At 36.1% G+C, this 14,549-nt stretch overlaps 1 protein-coding gene across 1 annotated transcript in view; it reads left to right on the top strand.

Annotated features, from left to right (window-relative positions):
* JMY (junction mediating and regulatory protein, p53 cofactor) overlaps nt 1-14,549 on the top strand; it is a 68,762-nt gene that overhangs the window by 30,867 nt on the left and 23,346 nt on the right. The window contains exons 3-6 of the mRNA XM_027634411.1: nt 4,304-4,454; nt 6,484-6,653; nt 10,485-10,650; nt 13,785-13,972. Of these exons, the coding sequence (XP_027490212.1) occupies nt 4,304-4,454; nt 6,484-6,653; nt 10,485-10,650; nt 13,785-13,972 (675 nt within the window). The remainder of the gene's footprint in view (nt 1-4,303; nt 4,455-6,483; nt 6,654-10,484; nt 10,651-13,784; nt 13,973-14,549) is intronic.

Genomic DNA, 14,549 nt, shown 5'->3' with positions numbered 1-14,549 from the left:
AGAAGCTTGGATTCCTCTCAAGGATTTTTAAAGGAAGAATAGCTGGAGTGGTTTTTTGAGAAAGTAATTACTAGAAGAGAAAGTGTAGATTTGTCTGTGTGATCTGGTTGTGAGATGAAAGGTTTTTCTGTTAGACCATGCTTTCTCCAGAACTTTGAGTCCAAATGAGAAATTCCAGGCCAAAAGCTCAGTTTGAGAAAATGTTAGGTAACTGAAAAGCCTTTTAGATTAGGAAAAAGCTTCAACTGTATTGGAGCTTCTTAATTTTTAACTGGAATTTTTACTGAATCAGAAGTAGATACAGAAGTTTACAAGAAGTGTCAGTTGGGTGATGGCACATCTTAGTTATTCTTTCCTCATTCTCTCCATTTCAATTCTTTTTTACCTTCTCTTAGTCATATCTAGCATGGACAATAGTAGTTTAAACTGGTAGTTTTTCTCTTGAGTGAGTGGTGGTTGTCAGTATTTGCACTCACAAGAGAACCATATCTTTTCGATTGTCACAGTTAATTTGGTTTTGATTATGAAGAAGGACAGTAATTGCCTTTGGAAAGGTTGCTATCAGTATTTTCTTTTACACTGTGTCGTTTTTTCTTTTTTCAATAACTAGTTATCTTTTTTACTTTCTTGATGGAGAAATTGAATCAGATGGAACAGACTGACTGGCTGGGAAGAGATTGCTTTTCCCACAGGGAGCATTGGAGCACATTCAGGTCAATGGAGATGCTCTCAGAGGCTGCAGGGCGTGTAAGTCAGGCAAACCCAGAAAAGCAAGCTTGGGCAGGAACACAAGCCTACTGTGAGAAGCAGGGAGCAGCAGACAGCTAGACTCGAGAGATTGCAACTTTCAAGCAACCAAATAGGATTCTTATTTATTCAGAAAGTCATTGACCTAATAGAAACAAAGATGGGAAGCATGGACCTATCTTTAAGGATGCAGTGCAGACTGTATTAATTGAACACCATTTTGGAGTCTCCTTCTGACAAGTCTGCTTTTCCCAAAATTAAATAGTTTCTTTCATGGTTCCAAAGGGTAACAGAGGTCTCTGTGACTGAGGATTGTTACTTCAGGAATCAGACTAGAAGTTTGGATCTTGTTCTTGAACTTTCTCCTTCTGAATTTGTCACCTTGAACCTCAGTTGTCTCAGGCTGTCATAGCTGTGGAGTGTTTGTGGGTTTGGTACTCTGGTCCAACAGCTTCAGAAGGAAAGGGAACAAACTTTTCAATTTAAGGTTCATCGTTACCTCCTAGCTAGTCACCTTTCTTAAGAAAGCAGTTGGGGTTTTTCATCTGTCAGAGACTGTTCCCCACTAGCACCTAGATTTTGTCTTCACCTGTAGATTTGACATTCCCTTTGTAACAGGGAGAGAGCCTCCTTCCTTGTCATGGCTTAACCCTGACTGGCAGCTAAGCCCCACACAGCTGCTTGCTCACTCCAACTCAGTGGGATGGGGCCAAGAGAATCAGAAGAGTAAAAGTTGAGAACACTAATGAGTTGACATACAGACATCTTAATAGGTAAAGCAAAAGCTGTGCATGTGAGCAAAGCAAAACAGAAAATGCATTCACTACTTCCCATGGGCAGGCACGTGTTCAACCATCTCTACAAAAGCAGGGTTCCATCATGGTTAACACTATACTTGGAAAGACAAATGCCATCACTCTGAACATTCCCCGCTTCTTTCAGCTGAGCACAATGCTATATGGTATGGAATGTCCCTGTGGTCTGTTGGGGTCAGCTGGCCTGGCTGTGTCCCACTCCAACTTCTTGTGTACCCTCAGTCTCCTTTCTGGTGGAGTGGCATGATAAGCAGAAAAGGCCTTGGCTCTGTGTCAGCACTACTCAACAATAGCTAAAATATCCTTTTATTACTAACACTGTTTGCAGCACAAGTCTAAAACATAGCCCTATACCATCTACTATGAAGAAAATAAACCCAGCCAAAACCAATACATCCTTTCTCCATTGTTTTGTGGCTTCAGAGGCAGAAAGTTAATGTTGTGTATGTGTGTGTGTACCTTTTCCAAGCTGTAGAATGCCAAGTTCAAACATGAACATTAGCTTTACCTTTGGTCTTTTGATTGTTCTTTAAGTATCTTGTAGTAGAATCTTCATCTGTTCATGTTTACGCTCACTAGTTTGACTGTCTGGCTTGATAACAAGCTGTGTAGGTGTGGCTTAAGCATGAAGGCAGGTCAACTCAAACAACATTAAGGAAATGCTTCTATCCTTTTTATCTTTCTGGGCCTCCTCTCAGGCTTCAGTTAAGCATGCCTTTATTGCTGCAGCCTTAAGGAAAGATGTGGGGTGCTCTTGTTCGTGCAGCTGCTTGGGAATCTCCTTTCATACTGTAGTTATTTGTGGAGTATTCTGCTTGGTGTCTTTTGGATGTGAATGAGCATGTGAACAGCTGCATAAAGTGAAGGGGAATGCACACTTTAGTAGCTGTACCAGGTTGAACTGGTCCATACTCAAACATGTTTACAAGCCCAAGTTCTTCCTTTCCTCATTCCCTCAGTTTCTAAAGCTTTTCAGGAGCTTTATGACCATGTGCTTGTGGTTGCACATAGATATGCATACTTGTATGGGTATTGCTAAAGCAAAGGCTTATTGGGTTTTCTCTGCGTTGCTGTATGAATACCTTCAGTGTGCATGGTGGTATGGATGACATACTTGGGATTGTGGTTAATGGAAAGATGCTTCCCTTTTTTGTTACTTGTAAATACTTGCTCTAAGGAACAAAGATACAATTGTATTATGGAATTGTAAATCTCTTTAGCTTACACCATGTGTGAATAATGTTTTGGCAGGCAAAACTTTATGAGAAAATGTTACTTTGAGTCTTCTTGCTCTCCTGGAATTCATGCCTAACAACTTTATTCACTTTATTCAGTGATTCTGTCAGTCAAAAATTACCTCACCTTTATGAAGGGATAGAAAAGGAAGACTTTTAACTGCGTTGGTTTTTATCCAGCTTCTCAACTTGCTGTTTCAGAGTTCTGTGTAAATGGAAAGCATTAATTTCACCAGTCATCATTCACTGGTGTGTGTGTGTATATATATATATATTTATATTTACAGTTTGACATTTATTTGGAAATTCCTGTCCCTCTGCCCCTAAGTATTGCTTGTGGAATCATGGGACATACATGCTCCATTGAATTACACATTACAGCCTATCTAATTAAAATTGTTACTCACTTACCACTTGTCCACATTGTACTTTGCCTGTTGCCTTTCTAAGGGTTTTAGAAATAAGGAGTAGATTAAAATACCTAGCTACTTGAAACATTTTTCAAGAAATGAACAAGTACTTAGATGGCAGCTATAAATTTTTATTCGTAAAAATCATCCCCCTAAGAGATGGGACAAATGGATATGGAGAGATGGGTCCTAAATGTCACTTAAAAACCTTTCATTTGCAATTAAATTATAGGATGGAATGGTTCTCTTAGACCAGATCGAAGCTTTGTGAAACCAGGAGTAATACTCGAAGCATTAGAACTTCAGGTTGAAATATTTGGGGACATACAAGGTTATGGGTTTTGGGAGGTTTTGTCTGTACTAGTGAGGTGTCTTCTTGACTGATGTAAATGAAAAATATTCAAAATTAAGACTTTGGTATTGCATGAACAGGCTTACATTTTTAATTAAGATATAAGTATGTTGTCTGTAGAGGGACAAAATTTTCAGTTTTGGGAGAGAAATCTGTGTTTTCATTAATCTTTAAAACTAACTCCAGGTTGTTTACTGGCTTCAGACAGTTGTCATCTCAAAATAAAATTGCCTTGATCTTGGCAATGAAAGGATATTTGAGCTGCTAAGACACTAGGAAAATACATTTTTAAAAGTCATCTCTAACAAAACAAAACTACTAAAATATTGATGATTACTTACCACTACTTTAACACATCCCTAGTTTTCCAGCGTTGTTCTGACTGAAGAGCATTTATTTACTTCAGAATTAAATATTTTGGGCTGGAAGAAGGCCTGGATGAAGTATGCTTGTTATATGCAGGTAATAAGATACTTAACAAAAAGATGCTGACAAATCAAACTTACATTTGGGTTTATTATGCTTCCATAAGTTTATAACACTTCCAGTTATGAAGTGGATGTACTTTTTCAAGACAAGGGAGCATGTCCAAAGAGTTTTTTACTGTTGAATAGAAGCTGTGGTGATATGTTGGTAATTTATCTCCTTTTTAATTTTTGTCTTTTGGTCACCCTGAAACTGTTTGCTGTTGGCAGAATAACTGCAATTAATTGTATTGTTAATTATGGACTGATTTATTTTCAGATCTCAATAGAGAATGACTATCTAGGCCCCAGAAGAATTGAGAGTCTGCAAAAAGAAGATGCCGATTGGCAGAAAAAAGCCCACATGGCTGTGCTTTCTATTCAAGACCTTACAGTCAAATACTTCGAAATAACAGCTAAAACACAGAAAGGTAGTTATTTTCTGCCATCCTATCCATCACATAAAAGATTAAATTATTTAATGTTTACAATGTTCTGCATTGTACTGTGAATTATTTTTTTTCATCGATCCTCCATAAAGAAAATGCAGTTATTAATCCTGTTTGTTTTTTGTTCTGTGTCTAAATGAATCTTTCATCAGTAAGCCTTTTTAGAACATCATAAGAGTTGAGGAGAGTAGACATTTAGATAAAAGTTTTACAGCCACTTTCTCAGTGTGATTGTATTAGCAGCACTGTATACTTGCAAAGGATTTAGGAAGCATAGATTCTGTTTTCCATACTGGATATGGCCGACACCTATAGTAAGTGTTTATTATCTTCCAGTGTTTTCTTCTGTCTCCCCTGCCTCTCAGTAATTTTTTTCATAGCTCTAAATATTAAGCAACAGCTCAGTTTAACTACTCAGTTGAAAGCTGCTCTGTTGTTTAGAAGTCTTCATTGATATAGCCTTGGGATTTTTGTGCTTAAAGAGTGGTGTGGTTTTACTAAGTAGTTGGTGCAGTAAAACCAGGTCATATGACTTGCCATGGATATCTGTGCTTTCATCCTTGTACCATTTTAACTGAAGTAATCAGTTTATCAGTTTATACCTGAGAATGAGGTTTAATGTCACCTTTTTTAGTTTGACTGCAGGCACCACTGGCAAGAGTTTGTCCTGCTGTCTACCCCTGCCTGACTGCAGGTCTCTGTTTCTTTCTTTGCCTTGATTATAGTGATTCTCAATCAGATAAATGAGCTGTAGGAGAAAACCTTTTTTGATTGGTAAGTTTCCTGTTTTCTCCCTGCATGACTGCCTCAAGAGAAGCAGTCACTGCAAAATTACTCTTTTTGGTGGCAACTCAAGGATAATGTGAAACTTCACCTTATTTTGAAAAAGTGACTAAACTGGTTAAAGCATGTTGGAAGTAATTTAATTAGAGCAAATTCTGAATGTATTAATCAGCTTCGCTCATTTTCTAGTATGACAAAGGCAGCAAATAAAATACACTATTAGTTGATAATTCACAAATACTTACTGGTTGTTTTGTTGATGTGCTTTTTTTTATGTACAGCAGTCAGGATTGTGGGGAAAAACAGTGAAAAGTGAAATGCCTCGAGACTATTTACAGACTTTTAGTATACAAGTTACTTGCCTGTTTTGTTTTGTGTTTTTCTTGGTCTCCTGCTGATCACAGAATGATCTTGCTTACATGCCAAAATACTAACAGATGGCAGAGGAAAAACACATGAGAACGTAAAGGTGTTTCTTATTACCTAACAGCAGCATGTAATATCTTCTAGCATGTAAGGACTGAATACTAACTCTTTGATTCAGTGATTTTTTTGCTTTTTGCTTTCCAGTGCTAAGTGTACAGTATCATATGGTTGTTCTCTATCTTAACAATGGTGAAAATCTCGTGTGTGTCAACCTAGAAATAGTGAATCTGAATCAGGCAAAGGACTCCTGCATTTTGAGTTCAAAGACAGATGTTGTTTAAATTTAATTCAGTATTCTTACAGAATTACTTGAGGTTAAGCTGAAATTTTTGTTTTAAATTGTAATTTTTTTTACTCTTTAGATCTATTTAAACTTCTAACTGCACTATAAATGTTATTAAGGGAGAGTGCAGTAGCGGATAATTGGTTGCAGAAGTGAGGAAAACTGGGGATGCATTTTAAGACCACATGGTACCATTAATGAGTTTTTTATTAAGTCAAGAATTTTGAACATACGGCTCAAGTGTTTAGGTACTGTATATTCAGAATAGTCCATCTGTGGATAACAAAGGTTGGAATTATAATGATAAAATTATCAACAAATAGCTAATTGCATTTTATCTGAATCCTGAGAGTATCTGCATCCTGGATTTTAATGTTAGTACTCTGTAGAATGACTACTACCTGCTAAGAGAACTATGTATGCTTTCAGGTACAAATATATGCATTTTCACTGCAGTAGAGTCAGTAGTGATCCAAAGAGAAGACAAGTAAGCCACCTGCCTCTTTTTCCTTTCTGTAGCTGTGTACGATCGAATGCGAGCAGATCAGAAAAAATTTGGTAAGGCAGCATGGGCAGCAGCAGTGGAACGTATGGAAAAGCTTCAGTATGCTGTTTCTAAGGAGACTTTGCAATTGATGCGTGCTAAAGAAATCTGTTTGGAGCAGAAGAAACATGCGCTGAAAGAGGAGGTAATTTTTCATGTCAATAAATAGAAAACAAAAACAGGCAGGAAAAAAATGTTAGACAAATGATGTTGCAATGTAGATGTGGTGAGTTTTGTGCCACTTACTTATGTTTTCTGTTCACCTTTTCCTGGTTAGTCAGCCAGAAATTCTGTTTTTACTGTTAATGCTTACAGCTGTCCACTGAGATCAGTGAAATGAAGAGAAGGGATAGGACAGAAATTTGCTGCTGTGTAATCTTCACAGTTTAGCTGTCAGAGGCATGACCACCTTTTCAGAATAGTTCTGACATTCCAGATGGAAGGTATCTGAACATGACTAAATATACAAATGACTAGGTGGTTGTGCTGCAATCACTTTCTCTGCTTATCCTGATTATTAGGACCATCTTCCTGAGGAGAGAGTGCATGCATGAAACTGTGTTTAAATGTCTTAGCAGAAAAAATCCACGTTTATTGGGTTTTATGACACTTCCTCAAAAGCAAAAATGTTACAAATAATTTTTTTAAACTTTGCTATCAAATGGATATTCGGTGCTAAGAACTTTCTGTCACACTAATGTTAATGTACGTTCTGTCAAATCAGTCGCTTGTTTTAAGAGATCTTTTCAAATGTTTCAGCAAAATTTGACTAAACTTGTGCCTATGTTATGAAAAGGTTATCCAGAGAACTCACAACTTTAGCACTGTATAGGCTAGTAGGTTCGTAAGCCTGATAGACTGTGTGCCTATTTTAGGAACCTCTGTAGAAGACAACTTGATCTGCAAGGAAGAGAGAGTACATGCAAGACCCAGAGCACAGAAATAAGTTTACTGTGTTTCAGTGGTCTTCAGATTTAGAAATTCAAGAGGTGTCTGGAAACCTGAGTTTATCAGGCTGTTGCCATCTTTAGCCAAGAGCTGATGAGCCAATCCAGCAGTACTAATTAGAAGTAAAGATGTTGAGTATGTTCACGTATTTAAAGTAACCATACATCATGTTTTCCATAATGTATCTAGTGTAGACCTTCTGTGAATTTTTGTTGAATGAGATCTCACTCTGGTAAATGGGTATTGTTTGTTTTGAAATGCAAAAGTATTAAAGGCTGCATAGGAGACAGAGAAAAAAAGAACGTCTGATGAACATGGTGCTTTCAGGTGGTTTACAAGGCATAGAGAGCTCTAGATCTAAACATGGTGATAGGGAGATATGAGGACCAGCCAGCTTCTGGTCTGAAACATCATCTTTTGTTTTGGAAATGTAAAAGCTTTAAGTATACTGAGTTGAATGTGAAAAAGTGGCTGGGAATACCATCTTGGAGAAGAAGGGTTGCAGTCTTGTAAAGAAAATATTTGTAGAACTGAAATACCTTCGCTGGCAAACCATTTATCTACTATATTCCAAAAGATAAACCCAGGATATTCCTTTAAAAATACTAAAATGCCCAAGAAACTAATATACCTGGATTTGAGCTGAGAAAGAATGACAATTCGAAACAAAGATCAGATCTGACAGTTTTTAAGGACACTGTTGGTGTATTATATAGCTAGGTTATCTGTTCAGGAACCATACAGTAGTAATTTCCCATTTCTGTTGCACCTGAAATCTGAATATAGTGGTGTTGTACCCCTAAAACTAGTAACTAGTATAACTAGTTACTAGTAACTAGTAGGTAACTAGTAGCATCTGTAATATATGCTGTATACAGCACTTAGATACCGTTGTCAGCTCCTTTGTCAGGCAGATGCCAGTGCAACTGAACGAAATAGCTGCTGTAACTTGATAAGCTGGTACTTTTGAAGATGGTCTGTTCATGTCTTTGTCTCTATTCAGTATTTATACAGAGACTGTAGATTTAAATTTGGGAACATCTTTTTTTTTTTAAGAAAAAAAAATGTGAAAGTTTGAGTTAATTTCACAGTTCACTGATAAAGCATAATTCTTAGGTGTGGTCAAATTTGAATGACATTACCTTAGTTTAAAAACCCAACAAACACTTCCCACCTTGAAACCCACCAAATTTTATTGCATTTTTAGAACTTGAAAACGTCGAAAAATACCAAAATGCCAATACCCTACCTGAACAATGTGCATTGTTCCTCTTATGTGCAAAACTTGGGGAGTTCAAGAGAATCAGTCCTTTTGCTTGAAAAGCATTCTCTAATTCACTCCAAATATGCTATCATTGTGTCGTTTACTGTTCTGGTTACAATTAGTAACTTAATATGGATGCAGAGTAATAATGGCATAACCAGACATTTTGTGTAACACTAGACTAAAACAAATACATAATACATGATTGATTGTAGGGTTTGTGGTATTCAGTTAAGAACTTACTGAGCTTTTCAGAATAATAGTTGATATGCAAAAGGTGCATTTAGTAAATACATAATATAGTAAAAGAAACTTTTAAAATAGAAGTTAAAAGAATTGATTCACAGGTCTTCTGTCCAGCAGTGTTATAGGGAAATAAGCATAGTATATGGAACTGTTTGTGTTTAGTTGAGCTGTGAAATCCCTGTCAATAGATAGTGATGCAGATGCTAAAAGGTACATGCCTAAAAAAAAAGTGGTTGGACAAACTTATTAATTAAATCCGATAAGTCTATTTTGTTTAAAAGGCAGCACCATGGCTTAAACTGTGCTGCAAGCTGTGCTAAACGCTGGTGAAACATTTTAAGGAGGTATGACTACATGGCCTACTATGCTTCATCTTCTTGGCTATTTGCAGTTAGCCTTTTTCTGAAACACGGTATTGAGTAAAATGGATCATTGGTTTAACTCAGTACAGATATCTTTTTAGTTTAGTATAAGTTGTATTCAAACATGATAAGTAAAACGGTGGGAACCCATTTGTGGCCATTCATTGCAGATACGGTTTTACACCTTGGAGAAACCACCATAATGTAAAAACATTCTAGCAAATATATTTAAAATTTTTGCTGTGTCCTGTATTTTTACTAGGTAGACATCTCTTCATAATGATTGAATGTTTGCTATATGAAACAGGACATCCGTTGTCTGAGGAAAAACTATCAGATACACACTTTTTTGAGCAGGTAGAGAACTTGGATGTAGCCCTAATTCTTCTGAATGCAGGTTGCAGAGCTGCATGAATTCTCTCCAAAGCGAGACAGCACTTAAGATCCCCTTACATGTTGATATTTCTTTAATATAGACTGAATGGCTAACTATTGAACAGTTAAATCTTGTTTGACTGTATGAAAGAGAATGGTTGCAGTTCACTTTGTTTGTTTGTGTCACTTTTCTGTGTCAAACATATAACACAAATAAGAACTAAAATATAAATATTTTTGATCTATATATTTATTCTTCTTTGAAGGACTCCAGAAACAATGAAACTCCTCAGTTTAAATTGTCTGTACAAGAGGATTGGTACATATATTTATGCCTGTTTCCACAACCTTTCACATTTTTTCCTCTGTTCAGCTTTAAAGACAGTTTTAACTGTACCTTTCTAGATGCCAGTAGGAAAATAACTTTTAGACTTTTTGGATTGGTGATAATAAAATTTTAATTTCATTATGTATTTTCAAAGAATCAGGTAGTAGAGTAAAAGAGTGTGAGGGGTGTTCTACGCTATGCAGTGCATGACTTGTTACTCTGACAGTCACAAAGTGTAATACAATGCCATGGAGTTTTTTCATTGCCATGCAGAAAAAAATGTCAGATAAGTAAGATGTCTTAAAGTGTGTCGTTCATAACATTTTAATGTTACATTTAGTGTACCGAACAGTATTTAGTTGTAATGGTAAAGTCTGCAGTTTTGTTCATGTCATTATCCTGGAGTTGTATGTTTTTTGTTTGGTTGGTTGTTTTTTTCCTCTTTTCATTTAGATGCAGAGCCTGAAAGGTGGTACAGAAGCCTTAGCCCATTTGGACCAATTAGAAGCTGATTATTATGATCTACAGCTTCAGTTATATGAAGTGCAGTTTGAGATCTTGAAATGTGAAGAGCTGCTGCTGACAGCACAACTTGAAAGCATCAGAAGACTGATGTCAGGTGCTTTATTTATTTTAATTAATACATAATCTGTGAAAGATAATTTTCTTCCTAAGAGTCTACTTAAGCCTGTGTGAATGAAATGAGAACAAATTCTTTGCTATGTGAAGAGCTGCATCTTCTAACATAGGTACTGTTAAATTAAAATTTACACCTGTGCAAAAGGCATTATGCATACAAATACAGAGGTTTTGGTATGGTTCCCATTACCTGTATTTGAAAGTAAGCATATAGGATACTGTATTAAGTTTTGAAAACCTAAATTTGGGGAAGGGGAAATGTCTTAATTATTAGACTTGTCTAACTAAAAATGTGCATTGGTAATACTTATTTCTTGAAAGTGATTGGTTTTCCAAAGGTATTTCTGCAAATTGGAGTCCCTCTGCTAAACTTTAAACCTTGTATTGCTATCTCAGATTTAGAGCAGCAATGCAAATCTTATGTTTGCTGAACCTGGTATACCTCACGTACTTAAAAACTATGGAAATGGTACAGGTAAATTTTACAGCATTTTTGAATTCAGTTCTATCCTTTAGACACATTTTTGTTTGATGTTTGTAAGAGATTTGAAGTTGGATTTTACTGGGAGTTGCCTCTGGAAAAGGAGAAAACACGGGTATCGTGGATTCTTCTCACTGTTACGTGTATCTCCTCCTTTAAGGCTTGTGATGGAAACAACTTTAACTGCAAGTATGGAAGATGAGTATTGGAAACTCTGTAAATGACTTATAGAAATGTGGCAGCTTTGACTGGGTGCTTCTGTGAAAAGCTGGTTAGTGCTTTTGAGGTAGATAGATTTTGTACATGCGAAATTGGGCATGTAATTTTGGTACTGAAGACATGGTATGGTCTGCGTGTTTACAGACTGAGAAAAAATCCCTGAATGGGAGACTGAGAAGGAAAGTATATAAAAATTCTTTGTCTTTGATGTAGTGATAGCATAGACCCTCAGAGATTAAGTGTTCTGTAAAAGCATCGTTCTGACTTGTCAGTAATGTTTTCTCCAGAAATCTCAAAACCCCTAGCCCACAACCTGATCCAAAATAAAACAAAACCCCTAGTCAGCTAAACAATCACCTTCCTTCTTCCCTCATGTCAACAAAAGAGTTCATTGTTCTGGTTTCCTTTACTGTTTTGAATTTTAGAAATATTGTTTAATGATAAATCTAAAACTATCCTGTAGGACAGACAATGAAAAGTACAGTTCTTAAGTATGTGGGGATTGTTCAAAGGATGAAATTACCTCTTTAGACTTTACTTAGGTGAATAGAACAATTAATGTGAAGAATAATGTTATGCTGACCTGACTACAAATGTTCGAGACTGTTCAACACCAAATCTGAATTAAAGTACCTAAGGCATATAGTGGTCTTTTAATATGTGTTGTTTCCTATGATGTCAAAAGAACAGCATGGTCTGTTTCACCTTCTGTTACACTTTCTTTTTAAAATGTACTGATAGTAAAATAATAGACTTTTGATTTTGCACATCTATATGATTTGAAATTCATGTGTGTAAACCGTGTTGATACTGTTGCTTTCCTTTTGTCGTTGACTGTATTGTTGCTGCAGAGATAGTTCAGAGAGCTTTCAAAAGAATGTTTTGAGTGTGATTTGAATTGACTTTTAGTTGGTTCAAAGCTAGAAGAAGAACATCTTTGCAAATTCAGCACATTGGATCTGATAAGTATCAAGTGATAATAGATTGTCATATTATGAACAATACTAGTGATTTTTTACTGTCATTAAGCAAATATCTTCATTGAAATTCCTGAGATGATACTTTACTAGGTTAGAAGTTCTAAGGGTTTGTCTTATCCTATGAACTATTAGTACATTCTTGTTAAAATGGCTTTGTGGTGGATAAACTTGTGTATTTCCATCTTTAACTCTGCATGAAAATATCCTCAACCAAAATTTGTACCTAAATTCTCCCATTTTATAAGTGCATGGTGAAATATCATCAGTAGTCATTAATCTTTTTACTTGGTGATACCTCAAAGGGAGTTCTAGTGACTTGGCAATTTTACGTATTGATGAAACTTTACGGTAGTTTTATTTTTTAAACTGAGCACTGAAGTAAAGAATCTGTTGGGTATGTTTTTACTACTTTTTATTTTAGGATTAATGTATTACTATGCTTTCTTCTCTGTCCCTGCCATGACTTCTACTAAGCTGAAATTAACATGACAGTAATAATTTTGGTTGTAGCACAGACTGTACACACAATTAACATGAAGTGACAACAGCTTTTAAAACGGACAGTATACCACTAAACAAAACCCTGTCCATCCCCAAATAATATAGTAGCTGAAGTAGGAGAGAGTACAGTCTTGCTGAAAGTAGTTGATGAAGTCGAAATAAAGTTTGGTGGTGCTGTGGAATAGACACTTGACAGTCATACCAACTGCATCTGCCTATTTCAGACAGCACTGTAATGCATATTCCTCTTGTTGTATTACAAATATATCCTACTTCATATGCCAGTGAAATAAAGAGCAGGAGGTCTTTGCTGCTTCTTCATCCCAACATTCTGCAAGGATTTATAATCATCACTCTTTCCTTCTTGGCAAGAGATGAGAAGACAGCGTTCAGAGATGACCTCAGTGTTCTTCTGGATGCTTCACTCAGGAACCTAAAAATCATGAGTGTTGATAAAAGTATTAGTAATTACCTCCTTGCCAGGCCAGTAGTGCTTTGAAGGATTGCCTTGAAGTTTCCTCCCTCCTTCCCAGAAGCAGTGACTGGGACATCAAAAACCTAAGAGATGATTTTTAGTGTCTTGTTGTCTGATTCCCCTTACATGAAATTAACAGTTGGTTGTAACAGAAGAGTCTCATGCCAGAGACTTCAGAAAGAGACTGTCTATCCTGAACTTCGTGGTGAAGACCAGAGGAAATTACTGCACATCATGGGTCCCTTGTGTTAGTCAAGAGACCCAAAGTCATGCATGGGCATTGTGTTTAAATTAGGCTACAGATAACAAATGTACATTTACAGCTGCAGTTGTGTTTTAATGCTCCGAGCTTGCCTCAGTAGCAGGTTGAGCTTCATGGGTTGAGAAAAATGAAATATTAATCAAATACAAACTATTGATTTGATTTTTTTTTTTCATTGCTGACATCTTTAAAACAGAGAAGAGAGATGAAGTGGTGTATTATGACACTTATGAAAGTATGGAAGCCATGCTTGAAAAAGAGGATATGGCAACATCTATACACTTGCAAAAAGAGGAGCTACAAAAGTTACAACAAAAAATCCGCCAGCTGGAAGCAAGGCGTGGACGTATTTCAGCCAAGAAAGCCTACCTCAGAAATAAGAAGGTATTATTTAATTGCCTTTCTTTAAACATAATGAGCAAATTTAATAAAACTTCAAAAGGTTTCATTTCAGATGCAACTTCCAAGTCTCCCAGAATTTTTGTGGATTATATATATTTACTACTTACTAAAAGTTGTTTTACAGAACAGCAAATAGAGTAGCGTGTATTATTAAATTGATATATTTAAGATTCAGTTTACCTTCTATTTTTAAAGGAACCTTTAATTACTTTGAAGTCAACAAATAAACTTGTTTTTACTAACTAATTAGAATACTTTCATGTGGGAAGTACATGCTAGAATGCGTGTTTTTACAGAAAGTAGTTTTATATATGTTTACAGAAGAGAATTCTTATGGGTGTTTTGTCACTAATGTCTTCTATTTTCATTCATGTACCTCATCCTTTTAAACTTACATCGTGTGTCTTTGATACTCTGTATTTAGCAGATACATATGAAATCCAATCTGTAGTCTTAATTTGTAAACCTAGGTGTGCATTGTAATACTTACTAGCAAATAGGTTCCACGCCATGCTTGTAATATAAGGCTAATGTCAGTTGAGGCCTCATTCTGGATTGG

The sequence above is a fragment of the Corapipo altera genome, unplaced genomic scaffold, assembly GCF_003945725.1.
Source record: "Corapipo altera isolate COAL_440 unplaced genomic scaffold, ASM394572v1 61411, whole genome shotgun sequence".
Lineage (NCBI taxonomy): Eukaryota > Metazoa > Chordata > Aves > Passeriformes > Pipridae > Corapipo > Corapipo altera.
Note: the sequence above shows the minus strand (reverse complement) of the source record. Positions and strands in the feature narration are given on the sequence as shown.